The sequence below is a fragment of the Culex pipiens genome, chromosome 2, assembly GCF_016801865.2.
Source record: "Culex pipiens pallens isolate TS chromosome 2, TS_CPP_V2, whole genome shotgun sequence".
In the NCBI taxonomy this organism is placed as follows: domain Eukaryota; kingdom Metazoa; phylum Arthropoda; class Insecta; order Diptera; family Culicidae; genus Culex; species Culex pipiens.
This window is the reverse complement of record NC_068938.1, coordinates 125,693,069-125,710,274: the sequence shown is the minus strand read 5'-3', so window position 1 is coordinate 125,710,274 and position 17,206 is coordinate 125,693,069. Positions and strand designations below refer to the sequence as shown.

Genomic DNA, 17,206 nt, shown 5'->3' with positions numbered 1-17,206 from the left:
TCGCAGAATTATGGGTGGCCGAATTTAGGAAATTTGCTAAATTAGTTTTGCCAATATTGCATCTAATTCGACGCACAGCCAGAAAATACAGTACCGTAAACTGGGGTCAATCGGGACACATGCGGCGAATCGGGACAGCAGTTTTAACCTTGTTGGAGCACTAAATTTTGATTTTTCTGGTTGGTTTCGGTTAGAACAGACTCAGGCCAACAAAATGTGTACATCCATTTCCAAATTTAAAAGCTTTAAGTGCTCTAAAAACTGCTGTCCCTATTCAGACTGTAGTCTCGATTCACCCCAGATTACGGTAGTTGTTCGGTAACTGGGCTGAGAACGTAGCCCAGTCACCGAATGTTGCTCGTTAACTGGGCTGAACAAATAATAACGAGGGGACCACCGATGAATAATATTTTCCAGATGAAATATAAAAAAAAAGTTGCTCAAATTTATATACAATTCTTACTTTTCATATTTGTTTAATTGTAACTTTAAATCAAACAAAAGTTTGAAAAAAGTTTTTTTTATTTATTATAATATGATTTTTGCATCCCTTAACCCCTCGGTCATTTTGGTTTCCTTAATAAATCAGAGTGCCTAACAACTAATTTCTCATATAGTGACAAATGATTTGTGGTATAGTGAACTATAACACAAATAGTTTTCACTAAATGGGAAATTAATTGTTAGGCACACCGATTCTATTAGGGTTGTTTTGGTTTTTTGACGTTTGTCTGCTTTTTAACTGTTACCCAGTTACCAAACAACTACTGTATACACATCCCAAATATGCACACATCAAAATGCACACCCCCTCTCCCGCTTGCCTACACTGTAACTGAAATTCGCACTTTGCTGAGTTCGTTTTCGCACTTTTCATACGATTTTTTCAGTTCGACGGCGATTACACAAAAAAAGTGTAATCGTAGTTGAACTGAAAAAATCGTATGGGGAGGTGCGAAAACGAACTCAGCAAAGTGCGATTTTCAGTTACAGTGTACTGTGGTGCGTGTCCATGGACACTTTTATCCTGCAGGTTAAAAGCTACACACAAAAAAATATTACAGTAATGAGAAAAGTAACTTACTCTTGAAATAAAAGGTGGTCAAAATTTGCAACCTTAGAACTTTTTTCTTGTTTTGAAAATGAAGCCTGCGACTGCAACAGTTTTTTTAAATCTCATTGCTAACTAAGCTTCAACTTTTAATTCGACTAGATAGTTTCTTTCATTTTTTTGTACTCGTGTAACCGTATACGCCTGTGTGTGTGTGCAACCATCCAAATGGGACCACGCGGCCACTTCTTACAAATTGAGTTGTTTCCATGTATACACTCTATACATGCAAATAACTCGCATAGGCATTTGGAAGGTGTTAGCTCTGCCGAGCATCGGTGACCCATTTCTACGCTGGCTAGCCGAGCGCGAGGTACTTCAGCTTTATCGACAAGCCCCGCCCTGAAGAACGTTTGCATCAATCGGATTCAAACGTTATTTAGAACTTCCGAACCCTTGTCAAATGGACAAGGACCCAGCGCGTATATAGTTGATAGTAACAGTATTCCTAATTCCAGTCATAGCTCACCAAGTCGCGAAGGCATAGTGGTTAGCATTTTTGCTTACCAATCCAAAGGACGGGGGATCGAACCCCGACTCGAGCGACTTTGACTTTTTATTCTTATTCAGTATTTCAAGTATTTAAGGAGCGGCCGTGGCTGACTGGTTACGGTGTTCGCTTTGTAAGCGAATGGTTCTGGGTTCGATTCCCATCTGCTCCCAACGAGAAAGTTAAGAACTCATAAATTTGAAATGATGAATATGAACGAAAAATCAAAGTCGCTCGAGGCGGGGTTCGATCCCCCGTCCTTTGGGTTGGTAAGCAAAAAATGCTAACCACTAAGGCGTCATCCATAAAGTATGTCACGCTAAAATCGGCCAAAATTAACCCCCCCTCCCCCCTATGTCACACTTTGTCACGCTGGCTCTGACCCCCCCTCACAAAGTACGTCACGTTTTGTCGGACCCCCCCCCCCCTCCGCACTATCTTGTTTTTTGTACAATTTTACACAGTAAAAAATCATGGTAATATTACATCTGGGAAGGGGTACATCTTTTATGTCAGAAAAAATGTGTAATTTTACCTCTGAAAATGAGTAATTTTACCACTTTTCTGGTGTAATGACACTTTTTGAGTCTAAATTGAGGTAAACATTGTTTTACTGTGTGGCATGATTCATAAAAAGGATGATTTTGAAATTTGGAATTCATTCGAGAGTGTTTTTTATTTTTACAGGTTGCGTTTGGATTTTTTAAATTTTGTTCAATGTTTAGTGATAAAAATCACCATTACAGTTTTTTGAAGCATATTAAATCTATCATCAAAAACTCTGTTTCATAAAGCCTTGAATCGTGTTTGATTTATGAGTAAAAGTTATCAAACATTAAATTTTTAAAGCTATATTTAAAAAAAAAGTTCAATATTAAATAAATAGTCTAGCGTGACGTCACAGTCTCACGTACCCCCCCTCTCCCCCTTGTCACACTTTGTCACACTTACGACAACCCCCCCTCCCCCCCTAGAGCGTGACGTACTTTATGGATGACGCCTAAGCCATGACGACTTGGTAAGCTAGAACTGGAATTAGGAATACTGTTACAGAGAGCGAGTTGTGGCGCTATAACCACGGCAAATAGTGTCCAGGGCATTCGTGGAAATACAATGTCCCATCCCAGAGGGTCCCGGAGTACCAAACCTTCTTAGCATGGTGCTCCCAACGAATACAACCAAAATCTCGGAGCGTATGGTGGTGTGTCCCCACGCTTCTTCCTCCCCTGTCGATTCAGAATTGTGTTGTTGTTCGAACACTCCGTGCTCAAACTCAACCCAATTACGAATCATCTCTGCGATACGGCTTTACGCAGTAGGCGTGGCCGCTTTAACGCTTGTATTTAACAAATGTTAATAAATGACAAGAAGAGTGCTAGGCGTCATCTAACCTAAGGCACTCTCCAGGATCCCTTCGAAAGATTGGCTGCGCTAGGGTCTGATTAGATTAGATTAGATTAGATTATTCAGTATTTCAAGTATTTCTAAATCTTAAACTTTCTCGTTGGGAGCAGATGGGCATCAAACCCAGGACCATTCGCTTACAAAGCGAACATCGTAGCCACGGCCGCTCCTTAGTAAGATTGGCGTAGTTGTCTTAATTGGATTGTATGGATGTTAGAGTAAATGAAAGATTTATTTGAACAAAATTATGGAAAACTCTCACCAAAAACACAAAATCTTCAACAGCTTGATTCCAATCTTCTCGACACGTTCCTCTTGAATCATCAGCAGGAAGAATCATCAGTAGAATTCCCGGGAGCGGACCTGGTACCGGATACACGACTTTGAAGTAATCGGACGATGATCACCACCCACACCTTCTTCCTCGATGTTCCAGCAACGCTTAAATTAACGACCACTTCGCGATTGTTGATCCTGCCTTTTTTGCTTCCGTTGATGTGGAAGTCGAATATCTTATGTTCTTATGGCTTACAATTGTAACAAGACCTTCAAATTTTAATTTATTTCACAAATTTTAAAGAAAATTTTAAGACGATCAGAAAGTGAAAAATGACAGCAAACGAAAAAAAACGCGTCCGACCCCAGGCACAGCTTGCTTCGATCAAAACCCTCGTGTAACCGTATACGCCTAAGTCCAAAATGTAAAAAGGCAAAAAACGTTTAGGTGATTTCGTTAGTTAGTGAGTGGTGGTCCACGACGACAATCAAACCCGAACGCGGCCGTAGTCAGGACTTAGACTGCTTCACGACCGAAACGGGTAAGAAGGAAGCTAGGGTGTTTGGTGGCGTTATCCATCCATCCATCCGTAACCTGCTCAGCCTGAGACGTGACCGGTGGCGTACTGTAAGAATAGGTACAGCTAACGGTGCGCTAAATACAAAAAAAAACGAAAACTTACTGTTTTATGTAAGGTACGCACTTCGGAAGTTATCGGTCAAGAAAAATTTCAAATGGGCAGCAGCGGTAGCGAAAGCAAGTCAGAGAGGGTGAAGAAAAGCCCCAAGAAAACATTCCCTCCCTTTTGTTCTGCCGTTCGTAAAGCTGTTTCTTGACCCCTTTCCTTCCGGTCTGCGTACTAGCCTTTAATATTAAAATATTGAAATAAAATCCATCACATTTGTGAAAATCATCACTGTAATGTTAATTGTTATTCATTCTTGCCATAAAAAGTTTCTTCTTATAGTAAAAGTAACAAACTTTTACCGATACAACGATTTTGTTCCAGAATTGCATGGTACCTAGTATGGTTTCCAACTTTCAAATTAAAAAGTTTGAACTTTCTACGGATATTCACCAACGCGAACTTTTAATCCAACGAGCGATCTTTTTAAATTGTTAGTTTTTTTTTTTGTGTGTGAGCAAATCAAAGAGGATGAAGAAAAGCCTTAAGAAATCGCTACCTCTCATTTCCTTTGCTGTTCGTAAAGGTGTTTCTTGACCTCTTTCCTTTAGAACTGCGTATTATTAAACCTTGATACGATTAAAAAGCTTAAATCTATGGTTCAAAGTCTCTTTTATGGCTACGAATTGGATATGATAGAGTTTTTATTTTTTAAGAAAATAGATACCTCCCTTAAAAAAAATGACAAAAATGACTGAGCAGGCTCAACTCGAGGGGAAGCATAAAGTTTAAGGTCCCCAGAATCACGTGAATTTTGAATTTTTCAAAAATAGTTTTTCTGGGCCGAATGGTTTTTCTCCAGAACAATTTCTGCATATGTTTCGCTATTTTTATTTTTAAGTGTTTCATCTTTCCGTACCAAGTCTGTGATATCTCAAAGAGTCAAAGATTGCGATTAGAGCTTTTTTCGACCTCACCGACCGATGCCATTTTTGACATTTCTCTTTTGTGGTTATTTTCTAGACAAAAAAAACATCTGCAAATTTCTGTTGTGAAATTGCGTCGTGTTTTGGGAGAAAAATCAGCGCCAGTCGCTTTTACATAACGTGTTGCAATTAAAATCCGCGTTAAAATGGCTTCATTCTGCTTGGTGAGTTTAATCTTGCATTTCTTGCGTGAAAATCTACTTAACATGATAATTATTTCCCTTTTAAAGTCCCGCTGTTGTGCCCTTCGAGGCTCAACCGCGGTCGGATGGTCCCTTCGTACCATCGGAACAAGCCGCGTTTCGTTGGCCGGTGAAGGAGAACGACCCCCGCCAATGATCGACCTGGAGGACAAATCGCTCCCGATCCCAATCTACAAGGAGAAGCACAATGAACCTTTGAAGTTGCAGAAATCTCGGTAAATTCAGTAATTTTCTTGCTGGGGTTGAATAAGTTTCCATTTCGAATGATCTTTCCAGCTTGCTGTACCAATCTCGGAAGCGCGGCATGCTCGAGAACGGTCTGCTGCTGAGCACGTTTGCGGCCAAGTATCTGGAGTCGCTGGACGCGCGGCAGACCAAGCTGTACGACACCCTGATCAATATGCCCACGAACGATTGGGACATCTTCTACTGGGCGACCGGAGTGAAGCCGACGCCGCAGGAGTACGACAACGAAATTATGAACATGCTCAAGGAGCACGTGAAGAATGCGAATAAGGAAAAGCGGCTTTGCCAGCCGGCTTTGTATTAGACTACTTAAAAATGGAACAATAAAGCTTTATTTAAATTAACACCTTTCGAATACTCGATAAAGTTCGGGCAGATTCGCGACTTGCAAGATGGTTCCGTTCTTCCCGAACGATTTCGGTGGCAACAGATACTGTTTGATGGCCGGATAGATTGCGTGTTCCGTTTCCCACTTGTACTCCTGGTCCTCTTTAGTTAGAGCAATCTTTGCATAATATTCCGCGGTTTCACGGCAAAACGACTGGAAGCACTCCTGCTCGTCGTCCCACTCGACCTCCGTCGCCAGCCGGAGCACGTACGTCGCCAGATGGACAACCGACGGCGTATAATCTTCAATCACCACCGGAATCGACTCCAGCAGCCCCTCCTCGCTTATGCTCAGCCCAAAATACTCCCTCATGATCGGCGCCTTGCTCACCAAAATCTCGACGATTCGTTCCGCCAGCTCCGCGATCGGACCGTCCTCCTCGGTCCAGCCGTTGTCCGGATCCTGCAGCGCTAGCGAGGCCAACTCGGCTACCGAAATCGCTGGACTCAAGCTAATCGCACCGAGATTGCCAAAGTTGAACAGCAGCATTTGGTAGCACAACTCTTGGCACAGCACCCGAGTCGAGGTGAGAAACATCTTGGTGTCGTACTGGATGAGGGCTTTCCAGCGATCAATGACGCCGACAAAGGTGAGCTCGCTGAAGATTTTGCGCAGGTCCAGATCGCACGCGTCCTCGACCGCTTTGCGCAGGTTTAGCACGCTGGTCAGTTTGGTTTCTCTGAAAAAAGAGAGAGATTTTTTTTTCGAAAATTAATCACTCTGACTATAATATTTTTGTCAACGAGACATCTCTCGGACATCAACGTCGTTACCAGGTAACGCTTAAGACGTTTCCTAAACTTGTCCTGGACCTTTTACCTTCCCAAAACCAGTCAAACTCCAAGCAAACTTTGTTTAGGGATACCGTGGAGAATTTCCCTTGTCCCCTTAAAAAAGTGGAGCATCAACATCGCAATTCGCAATTTTCAGTGTAAGAACAGAGGGCTTTTGTTAATTTGATTTGGTTAACCGCGGTGGATTTTCTTGAAATAATTCGAACTGTCAAAAATCCACCAAAGCATCTACCACATTGATCGCACAAAAATCTGTGGTAGAAAAGTATCCACCGGTAGATGCTTTGGTGGATTTTTGACAGTTCGAATTATTTCAAGAAAATCCACCGCGGTTAACCAAATCAAATTAACAAAAGCCCTCAGGCCTTGACCGATCTTATGCACCAGGTTCCCGATGAACACGCACTGCCCTTACACCACATTTCAGTAACAACATTTCAAAAGGGCGAAACCTACAATCTTGCCGTTTCGGGAAAATCAACATTCAAAATTTTGCACTTTCGATCAATTCTTGCCTACTTTTACAAAAGGTCCTATGTACATAGGAAAGCCATGGCGCATTGGTTGTTTTGAAAAAGTAACCTATTTCAACAAAAAAGCATGAAAACCATCAATTTTGTCAAAACGTAAAAGAAAATAGAAATTATTTCATCATAGAGAGCAATTTGAAATTAATTAAGGTCTTTTTGGTATTAAAAATTGAGAAAAAGATATTACGCAGTTTTAAAAAGTGTGCCTACATTTTCACCCCACCGTATTCGCCACCCACCCAACCAAAACAACGGTATCGCCCGTCAGGTTACGCCGCAAAGCAGATGTAAACAACCGATTCGCCCTTTTGTGTGTGTTTTTTTTTTAATTTTTCGGGTTTTTAAGGAAAAAAGTGGTTAAACAACTATTTTATCATTGTGAAACGTTACAGTCAGTGATAATACAGTGATGTTTGCAACCTCAGTGATAAAAAATGGGTCTAGAAAGCCTTCAGAAGGAGTCCGATTCAGCCCTAGACTCGTTGAGCAAGGATCACTACTATGATACACAGTAAATAGCAAGTTGGTTTGAAGATGTGGTCTATATTGAAGTGAAGTTCCTTGGGGTGTCACCGCCGGAAGTGAAAGTCATGGCAGCAGACGGCTAGGCCACCCCGCGGCACCATCCTGCCTTCTCAATCTTTGCATAGCTTCAATGGTTACGGAGGCGATGATTTTGTACGGTATTCCTCCTAAACCTCCCTACACTAACTTTTTGTCCTGCAACTGCTCGACCCAGAATCCCCGGATGTCCCAAGAACCGGTAAATTATGGACCTTCATATCTAGATTGTGAAACCAGACCAGATCCGATACTACAATAATTAAAATTAAAAAGTTATGTATTTAGGATCATACAAATCTGTGTTTGTTGTGGAATTGTGTTCAGAGACATCAGAAACATACATTTTGATCCATTTTGAGGATGGTCAGGTTAAAATTCTCTAAATTATAACGAAAATTTAGTGTTTCTAAATATACGTCGGAACTTGCAGAAAACACTGCATTCGCCCCTCGTGATTGGGTGTAAACATAAGGGCGGAAACCGAGGGGCGCGACAAAAGTAAGAAATTAAATTATTTAATTAATTAACGGCAGAAATTAAATACATTAACGATTGTTTACGGTCAAAACATCGCCACCTCTCCTTACACTACATTAATTTGACAGTTTGACACCGCGCGTGTTTGTTGTTGTTTTTGGTGCAAAATTTGCGTTCTCGAAGAGCAGGTCGAGCAGCAAAGTGCAATCGCAGCACAGGCGAACCGGAGGAGTACGCAGCGCCATCCAAGGTGGTAAACAGGACGTGCTGGACGATATCGAAGCTGGCCCAGGCGGAAGATTCATTGGAGAAGGCCATCATGTGGCACATTGAGCCGCACCTGGATGCTGCGTTTGCTGAAACGGATCCTCGACTCCAATTCTTCCCATGGGCCACATATTTCGGAGAAAAAGGTCCTACGCGGCCCACCAGAAGTGGTTTCCCCTGATGTTGCCGGCCGTTGCCAACCTCATCACTATCGAGTTTTCGACCTCCATTAGACCCGTGACAACCTCCACCAACCGGCGGAAAAGCAATCGCCGGTTGAAAGTAATGAGGACTCTTTCCGGGAACAGAATGTTGTGTATTTGTTCACATCCAGCTTATGAACCAAAGTCCTTAGCGATCGGCAATGTGGCATTTTTGTTCCAGACCCAGGGGGTTGACTTAGTAGAGAGGGGGGGGGGGAGGCACGGGCCCTCCCCCCCCCTTTTTGACCTTTTCCTTGACGAGATAGGCTGCCCTCCAATTTGCCTCCCCCTCCCCATGCTCAGTTGAAACTCGGCGCTGCTGTTCCAGACATTTCAAGAAATGACCAACTCAACACGGTTCTATACGATTTTTGTTGAAATAAATGAAACAAAGGAGTTGAGTTATTTGTTATTTTATTCGTCTATTTTCAATCAAATCTACCAAAAAGTCATCACCTAACTAGATGCCACTCCAAGAAACTAACCCTGGTAATGTTTGCTCTTCCTTGGCCCACGGTCCTGAACCTGCGAGCGTTAAAGTGGCCAGCTACCTGAATCATTTGCCGGATGAATGACTCCAGCAACCGAGCGTAAATGCACAGGATTTCATTTCCCCCGGTGCCGGCTTGTTGAAGGCATCGCTGTCACAAGCCACCACCAGCTGCAACGAAATATTGGTAGTGTTCGACGTCTGATTGTTATTTTTAAACTTGAATTGCATCCTGCAACCCTGCAAGGCGCATCGATGAAACCACACTTTCGCAGCTTTTTGATTTGCTACTGGCCAATGTAATCAAATTCTGCCGGCTCCAACTCTTCTCCGCCTTGGCACGTTTACACCTTCCTGCTCCAGAATCTTCTCCGCATCTTTCTTTTTTATTCAACGCGATCAAGAATGTCTAGAACTCAGCGGTTTATTGAAATATTCGATAGTACAATAATTAACAAGTCCATTTTTTTGACAAGCGCGAAACCAAAACAAACTTGACAGACGAGCGCGCGAAAGAGACACGAAGCAAACCAATGTTTTCAAAGCAGGTGTGGCGCTGTCAAATCTCAAATGACATGAGGAATTTAATTCCTTAATGTATTAAATACCGAAAATAAATATATTAAGGCCTCTGTCACGCCCCTCGGCGGAAACTCAATTTGGTTTGTTTTGATTGATGTTGTTGATTAGCCCTTTTGTTTTTTGTTCAGTTTTGTTCGTTTTATATGATTCTGAGAAAAACTCAGTTTAATTACATCTGAGGGTTTCGCCCTTTTGAAAAGTTGTTACTGACTTGACTGCTGCTTGCTCTCGTGCGTACACGAGATGATAAATATATTTGAAAGCTAGAAATGTCGGCCAAAGGACACATCCTACTTAAGCACTGTTTAAAATGAACCAAAACTACTCACTTGACCGGTCGCTGCTTCGCCTTCTTGCCGATGACATCGCCGGAACTTTCCCTCCTCGCGACCGCCGTCGTCCCGAAGAACTTTTCCAGCTTTTGGTCGTTGTGGTCGGTGCGCACAAACTTGTAATCGAGCCGCGTGGTGTCATTTGCTTTGGCCGCATCCGCCGCGGTCACCGCCGGAGCACTCGCCCCCGGAAGAAGCGCCTGCTGATAGAATGTTCGCGACGCATTTCCCCCGAGCAGGGCTCGCTCGACCGCTTCTTTGATCTTATCGACGCATTCGTCTTCGTGGAGAAAGTGAACTTCGTGCTTGGTGGGGTGCACGTTTACGTCCACGTTGTTGGGATCGAGTTCCAGTGAGAGATAGAGGAAGGGAGCGCATCCTTTGGGAAGGTAGGACGAGTAGATGTTGTCGATGGCTTTTTTGAGGTTTGCGGATTCGACGGCGCGGTGGTTGATGAACAGGAGGAAGATTCCCTTTTTCAGGGAGAAGTTGACGTCGGTTATGTGACCGTCGACTTTAAGCTGGAGAATGGGGTCGTCGATGGCGATTTTGAGCAGGGCTTTACCGATTGAACCGCCGTAGATTAGTTTGATGTTGTTTTCAACGGTAGATTTGGCCTGCGTCCGAATTGCAGCGTTTTCACCGAATTTCTTGAGCAGGAAACCGGTTTGTGGGTTGTGGACGGCGTACTTGCTGACAACGTCGGAGATTCGTTGAAACTCTTCGTTGGGCGCTTTCAGGGATTGCTTCCGCAAGGGGACATTGTAGAACAGGTCTTCGACGGTTATTTGCGTTCCCTGATTTCCGGCGCACGGTTTGATCGTCCCCTTTAACTTACCATCTTCGTATGAAGCCTTGTACGCGCACTTGTCCTGCTTGGTCTTGGTCGTGATAGTCAAGTGGGCCACGTGACTGATACTGGCCAGGGCCTCTCCCCGGAATCCATACGTATCGATCGACGACAGATCTTCAAACTTTTGCAACTTCGAGGTGGTGAACCGTTCGCACACAATGTCCAGATCTTCCCGCCGGATGCCGGTTCCGTTGTCCTGGATCTGGAGCGACTTGAGACCACCCACTTTGACCACCACCTGAATGCTTGTGGATTTCGCGTCCAAACTATTTTCGATCATCTCCTTGAGGGCATTTGCCGGACGCTGGATGATTTCACCAGCTGCGATCCGGTTGACCACGACTTCGTCCAACTTGCGGATAACTCCCGGTTCTGCCTCCATTTCAGTTCAACTCATCAACTTTAAAAATAATATTCTGGTTTAATGGTTTAATCTGGTTCAGATTCTGCTGATTTCGCGCGCGCAGCCCACCGTTTTCAAAACATCCACAAACCGAAACGGTATTGGTCGAACTGGTCGAAAAGCAGTCACATCGTAAAATTTCCACTGAAAGTCTGACGTTTCTCAGCCGGCTTTTTGTGACCGCTGGCAACACTGCTCATTTGTGAGAGAGCAACACGCGGAATCTTCAAACTATTTTGTAAACAAAGTGGTTCAGCGGAATTTAATTTAAATTTTGTAGGTGCATAAAATCGAGGTAAAATGGCAAACGTTCTGTTAAGTGAGGCGGAAAAGACTTATATTCTGCATGGAATTCAAGTGAGTTCAAATTTTAGTGATAAAACACCAAAACCAACTTTCCCCAACCTTCCAGAAAGGTTACCGCAACGATGGCCGCACGAACCGGGACTACCGCCCGATGGAGCTGGAAACGGACGTGGTCGTTCACGCGATGGGCTCGGCCCGTCTTCGCCTTGCCAACACCGACATCCTGGTCGCGATCAAAGCCGACATCGACGTACCAAGCCCGGACCGCCCAAAGGAGGGCAAAATCGAATTCTTCGTCGATTGTTCCGCCAACGCCACGCCCGATTTCGAGGGACGCGGCGGCGAAGAGCTGGCCACCGAGATTTCCAACACCCTCTCGAAGGCGTACCTCTCGCAGCAGGCCCTCGACCTGAGTCCGCTTTGCATCCTCGCCAAACACCAGTGCTGGAAGCTGTACGCGGACATTCTCATCCTGGAGTGCGGCGGAAACCTGTTCGACGCCGTCTCGTTGGCCGTGAAGGCCGCCCTGTACAACACCAAGCTGCCGCGGGTTTCCTCTGCCGAGCTGGACGGTGGAGCGATGGACATTATCCTGACCGACGATCCGTACGATTGCGAACGGTTGACCATCCAGACGGTTCCGCTGCTGGTGACCGTGTGCAAGATCGGCGACCACTGCGTGGTGGATCCGTCGGCCGAGGAAGAAGAGTGCAGCACCATCAGCGTGGTCATCGGAGTGTCGTACAAGAGCGACGGCAGTGGGGACATTACGTCGATACGAACGTCCGGCGATGGGTCGTTCCACGCGGACACGCTCACCAAGAGCTTGGAGCTGGGCGTCAGTGCGGGGGCGTATCTGGACAAGGCACTGATGGAGGCGCTGCGGTCCGACGAGGAAAAGAACACGAAACCGTTGGGCGAGAAGGAAATCTTTGGATTTTTGAAATAAACGTTGAAATGAACCGAAATTGTTTTTTTTTCATCTTTTTCTAGTGAAAACTTGGTTCGAGGGTTTGCAATGTAAAACAAGCCTATTGGTGTGTGTCTTGGGTGCTCAAAAGCATTGCATACCCACTTCAATCACTTGAAAGCTTGCATGTTTTTGCTAGTGCTGGTGAAAAGCTTTTATTTTACGCCTGGTGTGTAGGCAACATTCTGAACAGCAAGTTTTGCAGGGGCCATCCATAAAGCAGGTGGACAGTTTGTTTTTTAAATACACTCAACCCCCGGTGGTTGGTCACTTTTTCGTTTGACACTTTTTTAGTTTGTACCCCGTTGGTTGGTCAAAGTCAAACTAAAAAGTGACGAACTGTCACTTTTTACACGGCGCTCACGAACACTATCAAAACAAATGTTTGGTAGTGTGTGTGAACTCCGTGTAAAAGGGGTGTCAAACTAAAAAGTGACCCCGTTCGTTTGACAACAGTTGGTGTCAAACCATCGGGGTTTGAGTGTATTATGCAGCTTCCACCAAAAACCGAAGTGCGCATCTCTTCCCTGTTTGAAAAATGTCGCACGTCGTACGAGCTGTCGCGCGGTTTTGATTTTACCGTTTCGATATCGATTGGTCGAAAGGACGACAAACGTACGACAAACACTTGACATGACCGACATTGTTTTTCCATCGATTTTCCTTCAATTTGAAGTCAAGATTTTCGTCGACGCAGTTTGACAGTTCTCTCCAGTTGGACTTGTTTGGACTTGATCAAATCAGAGAAACTTTGAATCGATTCGAACCAGTTTTACGTTGCAGTAAGGTTTCGTGTGGATTTTGGCCGGTTGATTGGTAAGTTGTGTTCCTTTTTTACCGGAAAGTTTCGGTCGGAGTGGGCGAGCGGCTTTATCATAACAATATATTCCAGATTTCCTGATTTCGGCCTTCGTGATGGTGGAGGAGGAGGAGAACGGGTCCCATCGTTGCTCCAGCGGGCCTTGCCGGAAGATGGGAGGGAAAGGAACCGGTCTGCGATCGAGGAAGCGGATTGGCGTTCAACTTTCCGCTGGAGGTGGCGGTGCGTGCCATACCCAAGGAGGAGGATCAAACGGCATGTAATGGATGAGGCGGCGTTTCTGATCCGCCGGAGGTTTTTATACGGTGAGTTGTTTTTGAAACGATAGAGGGGGCAAGAGTATTGAATTCCTTTCTCTATGGAGGGGGTGTGCCTCCCATTTGAAAAATAAATGAGGACGATGAAAATGTGCGTGGGGGAGGGGAGGGGGGGGATTATGAAAAATTCTAAACAGCAAAATTCTTTTTCTTTCATTTCTCAAACTTTTCAATTGTACAAATAAAGTATGATTTCGTTTGAAAATAAAATAAAATTAAAATAATATAATTATTACATTTCTTCAATACAATTCAATTCTGTTTATTTCTTTAGTTATCTTGGTTATCTTTTAACAATAGTTTTTATAATAAATTATAAAATTATAAAAGTATAAAATTATAAAACTATAAAATTATAAAATAAAGAATTATAAAATGATTAAATTATAAAATTATAAAATGATTAAATTATAAAATTATAAAATTATAAAATTATAAAATTAGATTCTACAAATCTTGAACTCCTAAAATTTCAAACTAATTATTCTTTAAATTCTTGATTTTATAAACTATTTTTAAAAATATCAAAGAATTTATTTTTATTATAAAATTATTCTGATATTTTAAATTTTAACGATTCTAACATTCAAACATTTCAAAATTGTTCAAAAGTTTTAAAATTTATTGCTTAATTACAAGGACTTAAGTGTCCCAAGAAACACATGTACTTTAAATTAAAAAATAAACAAGATTCTCCATACATATGTTGATTTTTATCTGAAATTTAAAATGCTTGATTTTTTTTGTCTTGAAGTATTTTTTTGTCTTTTTTCCTAAAAATTTTCATGTTTAAATTGGCTACATTTTTTATTTTTATTTTTTAACATTGAAAGTTGAATTTTACAATTAACGTTATTAAATTTACAGTTCTTCAGAGGTTTTTGAATATTCCACATTTACATAATTTATGAATTTTCGCAGAATTTTTGAGTATGATATCTGTCATGAGATTTCTTTTTTTAACAAAACTTTAGTTATGTTTTGGATGATTCAGCCGAATGACGTAATCTTTTTTCAGGTAACCAAAAATATTCCAATCAGATCCTGCTGACAACCCAGCGTCTCCGTTTTGTCCCACGGAACGGAAGCTGTAACGATCGCAAAAACACCTGCACCGGACACTTCCGGTAAACTGATGTTGTCCCGTACTCCGGTGGCCATCAATCCGTGGGAAATAAACGGAAGCAAACTCGAAAAGATGGCTGACAAAGTCCGGCCAAAATGCCGAAGTGACGAGATGAGCTGAAAGGCCAACCGGAAGACAACGCCAAAAAACCACTTAAAGATCGCGATACACAACATCTAAAATTAATGAATGTATATGAAATTTAGTGAAAAAGTTTAATTTACAGAAAATATACAATACATCTAAAAATAATTTAAAAATAAAAAAATGTCTATTTTTACTGCAACCTAACCTAATAAAAACGAAAAAACAGCACACAATGTCGAACAATTTCGATGATCGATCAAATACGACATTTTGGTGCAAAAACGTATGACATTCGCGCGAAAGTCGCACGACATTGTCGTGCGACGTCGTACGATTGCACGGACGACAAACGACGGACGTCCGACGGACTTTTCAGTCAGGGTTCTGTTGCGCAAAACAATCTGTTGCGCCATACAAAAATGGAGCGGTTTATCGTAAGCGTGTACATCAGCCTGTGGCGCAACAGGCTTTGACAGGTTGCGCTCGTGTTTCGATTTTTGTCTGCTTTCACAATATGTAAGCAAGTAAAATTTAAGAAAACAAAAATTTAAAAATGATGCATTTTTTTTTCATTGAAGAATACATAAAGGAAGAACGGGATTGTGCAACCCACAAAAAAACCATATTGCCGGTGGTTAGAAATTCGGGGGACGACTCTCGGTGTTGAAAATTTTCGCCCTAATGGGCAATTACCTAGCGATTTGCTAAGAAAAAAATTGAAGAGTGCTATTTTTTATTGCTTTATTTCTAATTTAGAAGGAAAAAGTAAACTATTCTTGCCCACCAAAATGAAGATAATGACTGCACATTATCAAGTGGCAGATTCCTGCCAGATTTGGTGAAATGCTAAATTTCGTTGAATCATGTTTGATAGACTCAAAATAGGTACTAGGCCCAAAATAGGGACAAATACCCTTTATTTTCTTTGAATAATTCGTTAGCATCGAATTAATCTTAACAAATCAAACACAAGCTCAGCCAGTCCGAAGAAAGCATCCGGGAAGAACTTGTCGTTAAGGTTCGTGCATAAAGCGGTGTATGCACTTCGGAAGGAATCGGTCAAGAAAAAAATCAAATGGGCAGCAGCGGCAGCGAAGCAGGCCAGAGAGGTTGAAGAAAAGCCCCAAGAAATCGCTCCCTCTCCTTTGTTCTGCTGTTCGTGAAGCTATTTCTTGACCCCTTTCCTTCCGATCTACATACCAGCCTTAAATCACGTGGTTTCCAAATTATAAAGTGGATACTAAAGCCTTATGTCAATTTGCATGTACACTCAACCCCCGGTGGTTGGTCACTTTTTCGTTTGACACTTTTTTAGTTTGTACCCCGTTGGTTGGTCAAAGTCAAACTAAAAAGTGACGAACTGTCACTTTTTACACGGCGCTCACACACACTATCTAAACAAACGTTCAGTAGTGTGTGTGAACTCCGTGTAAAAGGGGTGTCAAACTAAAAAGTGACCCCGTTCGTTTGACAACAGTTGGTGTCAAACCATCGGGGTTTGAGTGTACAACGATAAAAAAAAGATTAAAAACCATTTCTGATCACTTTGTATTATTTTACACTCAACCCCCGGTGGTTGGTCACTTTTTCGTTTGACACTTTTTTAGTTTGTACCCCGTTGGTTGGTCAAAGTCAAACTAAAAAGTGACGAACTGTCACTTTTTACACGGCGCTCACGAACACTATCAAAACAAATGTTTGGTAGTGTGTGTGAACTCCGTGTAAAAGGGGTGTCAAACTAAAAAGTGACCCCGTTCGTTTGACAACAGTTGGTGTCAAACCATCGGGGTTTGAGTGTAATGCAAAAAAAAGTTGACAAGACAACATTTTTTCGATGGATCAACTATGGTCCCCTTGGAAAGAGCTGTCAAGTAGGACCTTTTCTGTAAAGAAGGACCACGAGGTTAAAATTTTTAAAAATGATTTAAAAATCCATTTTAAACACTTTGTTGTCATACAAAGGGTCATTGTACTCAGATAAATAAGCTTTATCGCTGTAAACAATAATATCAGCAATCTAAGCTTCATTTTAGGACCGAATTCAATAACTGATTTGTGGCTGCAAAATTAAATGTACGCCAGAAAATGATTAAATAGTGCGGCTTCCTGTACACCGACAATTAAATTAGCAGGAGCCTGATTCGTCCGCTTTATTTTTTGATCGCGTTTTTGGTTTTCACCTGAAAAATCTTGAAATTATTTATGCGGATTTGTGACTCGTCTCGTTCCATCATTCCCTTGGAAGTAGCAGCAAAACCAAGATTTAATGTCGATGCAGATGGATCGAAAATTCCCATAACAACGACAAAAAAGAAACAGTTGGTAGGAAGAGCAAAAGAAGAACAGAAAGTCAGA

General features: G+C 42.4%; 3 protein-coding genes and 1 long non-coding RNA gene across 4 annotated transcripts; 3 read left to right on the top strand and 1 right to left on the bottom strand.

Moving 5' to 3' along the window:
- The first annotated feature begins 4,899 nt into the window (after window positions 1–4,899).
- On the top strand, window positions 4,900–5,686 carry LOC120419938 (succinate dehydrogenase assembly factor 2, mitochondrial). The gene is made up of 3 exons (XM_039582802.2): window positions 4,900–5,057; window positions 5,124–5,311; window positions 5,373–5,686. The coding sequence occupies exons 1-3, from the start codon at window positions 5,040–5,042 to the stop codon at window positions 5,644–5,646; spliced, it is 480 nt and encodes a 159-aa protein (XP_039438736.1). The 5' UTR covers window positions 4,900–5,039; the 3' UTR covers window positions 5,647–5,686.
- On the bottom strand, window positions 5,652–11,346 carry LOC120419936 (DNA mismatch repair protein Mlh1). Its single transcript, XM_039582799.2, has 2 exons — window positions 9,967–11,346; window positions 5,652–6,409 (listed from the first exon to the last, which is right to left on the bottom strand). The coding sequence occupies exons 1-2, from the start codon at window positions 11,202–11,204 to the stop codon at window positions 5,683–5,685; spliced, it is 1,965 nt and encodes a 654-aa protein (XP_039438733.2). The 5' UTR covers window positions 11,205–11,346; the 3' UTR covers window positions 5,652–5,682.
- A 74-nt stretch (window positions 11,347–11,420) lies between these two features.
- On the top strand, window positions 11,421–12,499 carry LOC120419937 (exosome complex component RRP42). Its single transcript, XM_039582800.1, has 2 exons — window positions 11,421–11,582; window positions 11,638–12,499. Exons 1-2 carry the CDS (start codon window positions 11,526–11,528, stop codon window positions 12,478–12,480), a joined length of 900 nt encoding a protein of 299 aa, XP_039438734.1. The 5' UTR covers window positions 11,421–11,525; the 3' UTR covers window positions 12,481–12,499.
- A 243-nt stretch (window positions 12,500–12,742) lies between these two features.
- On the top strand, window positions 12,743–15,068 carry LOC120419948 (uncharacterized). The gene is made up of 3 exons (XR_005605804.2): window positions 12,743–13,317; window positions 13,394–13,626; window positions 14,657–15,068. It is a non-coding gene; the product is annotated as an uncharacterized LOC120419948 (long non-coding RNA).
- The last annotated feature ends 2,138 nt before the right edge of the window (window positions 15,069–17,206 follow it).